Here is a 7117-nt window from a genome sequence, read left to right on the forward strand (position 1 = left end):
ATTGATAATTTCCTGGACACTTACACTCTTCCAAGACTAAACCCGGAAGAAGTTGAATCCCTGAATAGACCAATAGCAGGCCCTGAAATTGAGGCAATAATTAATAGCCTACCAACCAAAAAAAGTCCAGGACCGGACAGATTCACAGGTGAATTCTACCAGAGGTACAAGGAGGAGCTGGTACCATTCCTTCTGAAACTATTCCAATCAATAGAAAAAGAGGGAATCCTCCCTAACTCATTTTAGGAGGCCAACATCATCCTGATACCAAAGCCTGGCAGAGACACAACAAAAAAAGAGAATTTTAGACCAATATCCCTGATGAACATCAATGCAAAAATCCTCAATAAAGTACTGGCAAACCGAATCCAGCAGCACATCTAAAAGCTTATCCACCATGATCAAGTGGGCTTCATCCCTGGGAGGCAAGGCTGTTCAACATATGCAAATCAATAAACATAATCCAGCATATAAACAGTACCAGAGACAAAAACCACATGATTATCTCCATAGATGCAGAAAAGGCCTTTGACAAAATTCAACAGCCCTTCATGCTAAAAACTCTCAATAAATTCGGTATTGATGGAACGTATCTCAAAATAATAAGAGCTATTTATGACAAACCCACAGCCAATATCATCCTGAATGGGCAAAAACTGGAAGCATTCCCTTTGATAAGTGGCACAAGAGAGGGATGCCCTCTCTCACCACTCCTATTCAACATAGTGTTGGAAGTTCCGGCTAGGGTAATCAGGCAAGAGAAAGAAATAAAGTGTATTTAGTTAGGAAAAGAAGAAGTCAAATTGTCCCTCTTTGCAGATGACATGATTGTATATTTAGAAAACCCTATTGTCTCAGCCCAAAATCTCCTTAAGCTGATAAGCAACTTCAGCAAAGTCTCAGGATACAAAATCAGTGTCCAAAAATCACAAGCATTCTTTTTTTTTTATTATTATGCTTTAAGTTCTAGGGCACTTGTGCATAACGTGCAGGTTTGTTACATATGTATACTTGTGCCATGTTGGTGTGCTGTACCCATCAACTCGTCAGCACCCATCAACTCGTCAGCACCCATCAACTCGTCATTTACATCAGGTATAACTCCCAATGCAATCCCTCCCCCCTTCCCCCTCCCCGTGATAGGCCCCGGTGTGTGATGTTCCCCTTCCCGAGTCCAAGTGATCTCATTGTTCAGTTTCCGCCTATGAGTGAGAACATGTGGTGTTTGGTTTTCTGTTCTTTTGATAGTTTGCTGAGAATGATGGTTTCCAGCTGCATCCATGTCCCTACAAAGGACTCAAACTCATCTTTTTTTATGGCTGCATAGTATTCCATGGTGTATATGTGCCACATTTTTTTAATCCAGTCTGTCACAGATGGACATTTGGGTTGATTCCAAGTCTTTGCTATTGTGAATATTGCCGCAATAAACATACGTGTGCATGTGTCTTTATAGCAGCATGACTTATAATCCTTTGGGTATATACCTAGTAATGGGATGGCTGGGTCATATGGTACTTCTAGTTATAGATCCTTGAGGAATCGCCATACTTATACACCAGTAACAGACAAACAGAGAGCCAAATCATGAATGAAATTCCATTCACGGCCGGGCGCGGTGGCTCAAGCCTGTAATGCCAGCACTTTGGGAGGCCGAGGCGGGTGGATCACGAGGTCAGGAGATTGAGACCCTCCTGGCTAACACGGTGAAACCCCGTCTCTACTAAAAATACAAAAAACTAGCCGGGCGAGGTGGCGGGCGCCTGTAGTCCCAGCTACTTGGAGGCTGAGGCGGGAGAATGGCCGGAACCCGGGAGGCGAAGCTTGCAGTGAGCCGAGATCATGCCACTGCACTCCAGCCTGGGCGACAGAGCGAGACTCCGCCTCAAAAAAAAAAAAAAAAGAAAAAAAAGAAATTCCATTCACAATTGCTCTAAAGAGAATAAAATTCCTAGGAATCCAACTTACAAGGGATGTAAAGGACCTCTTCAAAGAGAACTACAAACCACTGCAAACCACTGTGAAATAAAAGAGGACACAAACAAATGGAAGAACATACCATGCTCATGGATAGGAAGAATCAGTATTGTGAAAATGGCCATAGTGCCCAAGGTAATTTATAGATTCAATGCCATCCCCATCAAGCTATCAATGAGTTTCTTCACAGAATTGGAAAAAACTGCTTTAAAGTTCATATGGAACCAAAAAAGACCCCGCATTGCCAAGACAATCCTAAGTCAAAAGAACAAAGCTGGAGGCATCACGCTACCTGACTTCAAACTATACTGCAAGGCTACAGTAACCAAAACAGCATGGTACTGGTACCAAAACAGAGATATAGACCAATGGAACAGAACAGAGTCCTCAGAAATAATCCCACACATCTACAGCCATCTGATCTTTCACAAACTTGAGAAAAACAAGAAATGGGGAAAGGATTCCCTATTTAATAAATAGTGCTGGGAAAATTGGCTAGCCATAAGTAGAAAGCTGAAACTGGATCCTTTCCTTACTCCTTATAAGAAAATTAATTCAAGATGGATTAGAGACTTAAATGTTAGACCTAATACCATGAAAATCCTAGAAGAAAACCTAGGTAACACCATTCAGGACATAGGCATGGGCAAGGACTTCATGTCTAAAACACCAAAAGCAACGGCAACAGAAGCAAAAATTGACAAATGGGATCTAATTAAACTAAAGAGCTTCTGCACAGCAAAAGAAACTACCATCAGAGTGAACAGGCAACCTACAGAATGGGAGAAAATTTTTGCAATCTACTCATCTGACAAAGGGCTAATATCCAGAATCTACAAAGAAACCTACAAAAAACATCTATAGACAATGCTGATTTAATGTGGTTCACTGCTGGTTCTTGTTTGAAAGATGAATCTGGAAATTATTGGGCTGGTTTTCCTGTAGTGTTTCTTACTGAGGTTATAGAGGATAATCCTCTTTCAGATGAAAAATTGGCTCAGCAGGCAGAATTAATTGTCCTAAGTCAACCTTGTGAATTGGCAAATGATAAAACAGCTAACATGTATATTGACAGCAGACGTGCATTTGGAGTAGCCCGTGATTTTGGAATGCTTTGGAAACAACATGTATTTCTGACCTAATCAAATCAACCTGTCAAAATGGTCAACAAGTCTCTGACACCTTGGAAGCAACTCAGAAGCCCAAATTTCTGGTCATCATCAACATTCCTAATCATTAAAAACTAGATACTCCAGAGAATGAAGGCAACCATTTTGCTGACACTGTAGCTAAGAATGCAGCCCTGGAGGTTACATCATACAATAAATGTCTTGAAATGTCCTTATAGACTTATTACCCATTAATGCTTTATCAAAAGAAGCATAAACGGTACCTCCCAAGAAATAAATGAAAGATAAAAGAGGCTTTTTTTTTTTTTTTTTTTTTCAGAAACTGGCATGTGATATGGACCTAATGATAGACCAATTATTGCCTTAGGGCCCCTTTTTGCAGCTTGTTCATGAGATGACACATTGGAATGCAGTATACCACTTCCACTGCCCCAGTGCTAAAGCTATTTGTATAGTTTAGAAACTTGAAGCCCATCGACTCAGTGTTTCTCAAACTGCAATGAAGGACTAGTTGTTCTCCCTCAATTTATTCATGCTTTTATAGAGGTCAAAAGTGGATTACTTTAAAAAGAAATAAAACTTCATTTTTTTTTCTGTTAGATTCAAAAGGTAACAACTGTCAAATTTCTCTCACAGTGGATAAAAGCTTACTTTTATTTCTGAACTTAGCAAGTATCATAGTTTGCTGATTTGCTCTAGTCTTATATTCACTACGCACTATACTTTCCTGAACATTGAAATTCATAATTTTGATATTTCCTATTTGTTTGAAAAAAATGCAATTTTTTTTGATTGAGTCATTGAATGCTTGTTTCATTTGCTTGTTCCTTAAGGTGTATATAAATGGGTTTAGCACTGGGGCAATGGAAGTGGTGAGTGCTGCCACACCCTTATTAATGTCCACTTCTTCTTTTGCTGAAGGTTTAATGTAAATGAAGATGCAGCTTCCATAGGTGATAGATACAACAATCATGTGGGAAGAACAGGTAGAAAAAGCCTTTTTCTTTGCTGCTCAGAGGGAAGTTTTAGAATTGTCTTGCTGATATAAATATAGGAAAGAACTACACACACACGTGTCATGATGAAGGTCATCACAGCACAGGCTGTAACCATCTGCTCTACGAACGATGTGTCTGAGCAAGAAATCTTGAGGATAGGAGATGTATCACAGAAAAAATGATCAATGACGTTTGAGTCACAGAACTCCAGATTTAAGCCTAGGCCAAGTGAAGGGATTATGATTAACAAACCTCCAACCCAACAGCAGAGAACTAATTTTCTGCAGATTCTGCTGCTCATGATGGTCACATAATGCAGGGGTTTACAGATGGCCACATAGTGGTCATAAGACATCATGACCAGGAGAAAAAATTCTGTTGCCCCAAAAAGGATAATAAAAAATAGTTGACTCACACAAGTATTATGAGTAATAGTCTTATCTCCAGTAGACATGCTATAAAGGAATCTGGGAATACAGACTGTAGTGAATGAGATCTCTCAGAGGGAGAAGTTTTGGAGGAAAAAGTACGTGGCAGATTTAAGTTGAGAATTAACTAAGGTGAGGAAGACGATTGTCAGATTTCCAGTTACACTCAACATGTAAGTGATAAACAGGAAGATAAATATCAGAACTTGAAGTTGTGGGTCATTGGTCAATCCCAGTAGAATGAATGTTGTTAGTCTTGTATGGTTTCTCATCATAGACTTCTGACTGCAGTCCAATCAGTTTACAAAATTGAGACTAGAAATTTTTTAAAAAGTGGTGTCAGGCTGGGCGCGGTGGCTCACGCCTGTAATCCCAGCACTTTGGGAGGCCGAGGCGGGTGGATCACTTGAGGTCAGGAGTTCAAGACCAGCCTGGCCAACATGGCGAAACCCCGTCTCTACTAAAAATACAAAAAAAAAAAAAAAAAAAAAAGTGGTGTCAAAAATTATGCTAACAGTAGACACTAACAAGAAGAATCAATTAATGCAATTCACATAAATTTTCGTCTTGGAATTAACAACACATCATGTGAAAGATGGTTATCCTCAGCTCTAACTGTTATGTATTACATGGTTGATTGAGGGAAAGTTTTCTCAAAATTGTTTTCATTATACTAAAGTTCTTATTATCATGGCTTTTTTATTTTCTCCAATTTCTTTCTCAATTGGTGAATACAGATATATTTGCTCAATTCAATTTTAACCTGAGGAGAAAAGACCAATGACATAAGCGATTTCATGGGTATTCTGATATCCTTATGCTTCCAATAATTCTTCAATACTCACAAGTCAAAATAAAAATAAACATCCCCACTTCCATGTCTTTGCTTGACGTGCTGGGCCTTTATTAAATGAAGGTACCGAGGCAGAACATTTTGGCTAACTACACAGATACTTTGTGTGTTTTTGCAATAGAACATGGTAAAACATGACACTGACATATCTGAAGTTTTTTTTTTAATAATGAAAGAAAAGATATTTTTACAAATACTCACTTCATGTTTCTACCCACTGACAAGCTTTGTTTCTAAGACAAACCTGATTTCTACTCTTGTCTATTATCATAGTGTTTTGATACACTAACATATATAATATATCATCAAGGAACATGGTAATAATTCAAAGGCCTAGTCTTTATTCTGCTTTCATAAGCCTTGGCATATGAGTTCTTTATCTCTCCAGGTGATTTCTGAAACACACCAATGTTTGAGAACCACTCGATTACAATGATTACGCTCTGCATACCAAAAACTATTATTGCTTATGATTACATTATGTTTAGGTAAAGCTGAAATCCTATCAATTGCCTAACTATTGATAATATTCTGTCCTCTATTTGGGCTCTGCTAAACTATTTTTTTTTCAATTAAGCTTCTATTTTTGGGCTTCTGTGTTTATCTTTGTGTTGTTCAATCTTAGCAAGAATCCTTCTAAGTCAGTTTAGCCAGGATTCCTTTCCATCCTCAATATCTTATCACCGCTGATGTCTGGTCAGGTTTCTCATTCTTCACCATCCCTCAAGTGATGACTGATCACCTTGGCTTGCCTGCAGCAAGAATTCAGCTACGTTAGGTTAGCCAGGATCCCCCTCATTCCTAAATTCTTAGTAATTTTCCATTCATTATTCTGAGTGAGGGTCAGAGCAATGACCCTCAGTCTTATTCTTGGCTATACATTTATCAGTTCTGTATTCACAGTTGAACCCAGTCTCTCTCCTCCACTGCAAAAGTCGGCAGCTGTGATCGCTATACTGATCAAGATCTCCCTTGAATAAAGTCCTCCTTACTGTCTTCAATGAGTATTATGAATAATTTTTTTCGTTAACACTATCAAGGTTTCTTAAAATAAGAAATTCATTCTCCAAGGCTCTACCATTTATAGCTCATTGCTTTTGTTTCTTCTTGTTTACCAAGACTTTCTGTAAAATATGTGTTCATTAACTCTTCTCCAGTTCAAATCTGGTTTGTGTCCTGATGTTGCAGTGAAACTGTTTTTTAAAAGATCATCTGTAACCGTCTTTTAACTACATACAATATACTCTTTTGGTCAGGTAGAGCTACATGTATTTATCAGTTTTGCATGTCAAAAAGGAAAATTCATTCTAATGCTTAAACTTTCTGTTGAGTTTTATCTTCAGCATGCTTCTTTCAGTTATGCACTATTTATTAAGTATAAATATATGTTTGGCCAACAACCAATAATAAACATTGGTGGCTTTGGCATTCACATTTTTCATTTAAAAATGTTTTAATAATACATGTATTATAATAGAGGTGAATATATAATAATACATACAATTTAAATAATATTTACTGAGGAAACATGAGTGTAACTGCCATTTAGAAGAGGAAATAGAATATAGCCTGTACCACAGACATCCCCTCTGTGATATTCCATGATTACCACCTTCTCCCTGCCTCCAAGAGCTAATAACTATTTTTATTTTATGATTTTTAAAATAGTTTTCTAATTTTTTCTGTATCCTTGAAACATGCTTTTCCTATTTTAAGCTGCATATGCTGACT

General features: G+C 38.0%; 1 protein-coding gene across 1 annotated transcript; it reads right to left on the reverse strand.

Annotated features, from left to right (window-relative positions):
- Positions 1-3726: 3726 nt before the first annotated feature.
- On the reverse strand, positions 3727-4805 carry LOC104671506 (olfactory receptor 6C2-like). The gene is given in 2 exon segments (XM_010375007.2): positions 3727-4115; positions 4118-4805. Coding segments are annotated over 2 exon segments (1077 nt in total).
- Positions 4806-7117: the final 2312 nt, after the last annotated feature.

This window comes from Rhinopithecus roxellana, chromosome 10 (genome assembly GCF_007565055.1).
Source record: "Rhinopithecus roxellana isolate Shanxi Qingling chromosome 10, ASM756505v1, whole genome shotgun sequence".
NCBI classification, from domain to species: Eukaryota; Metazoa; Chordata; class Mammalia; order Primates; family Cercopithecidae; genus Rhinopithecus; species Rhinopithecus roxellana.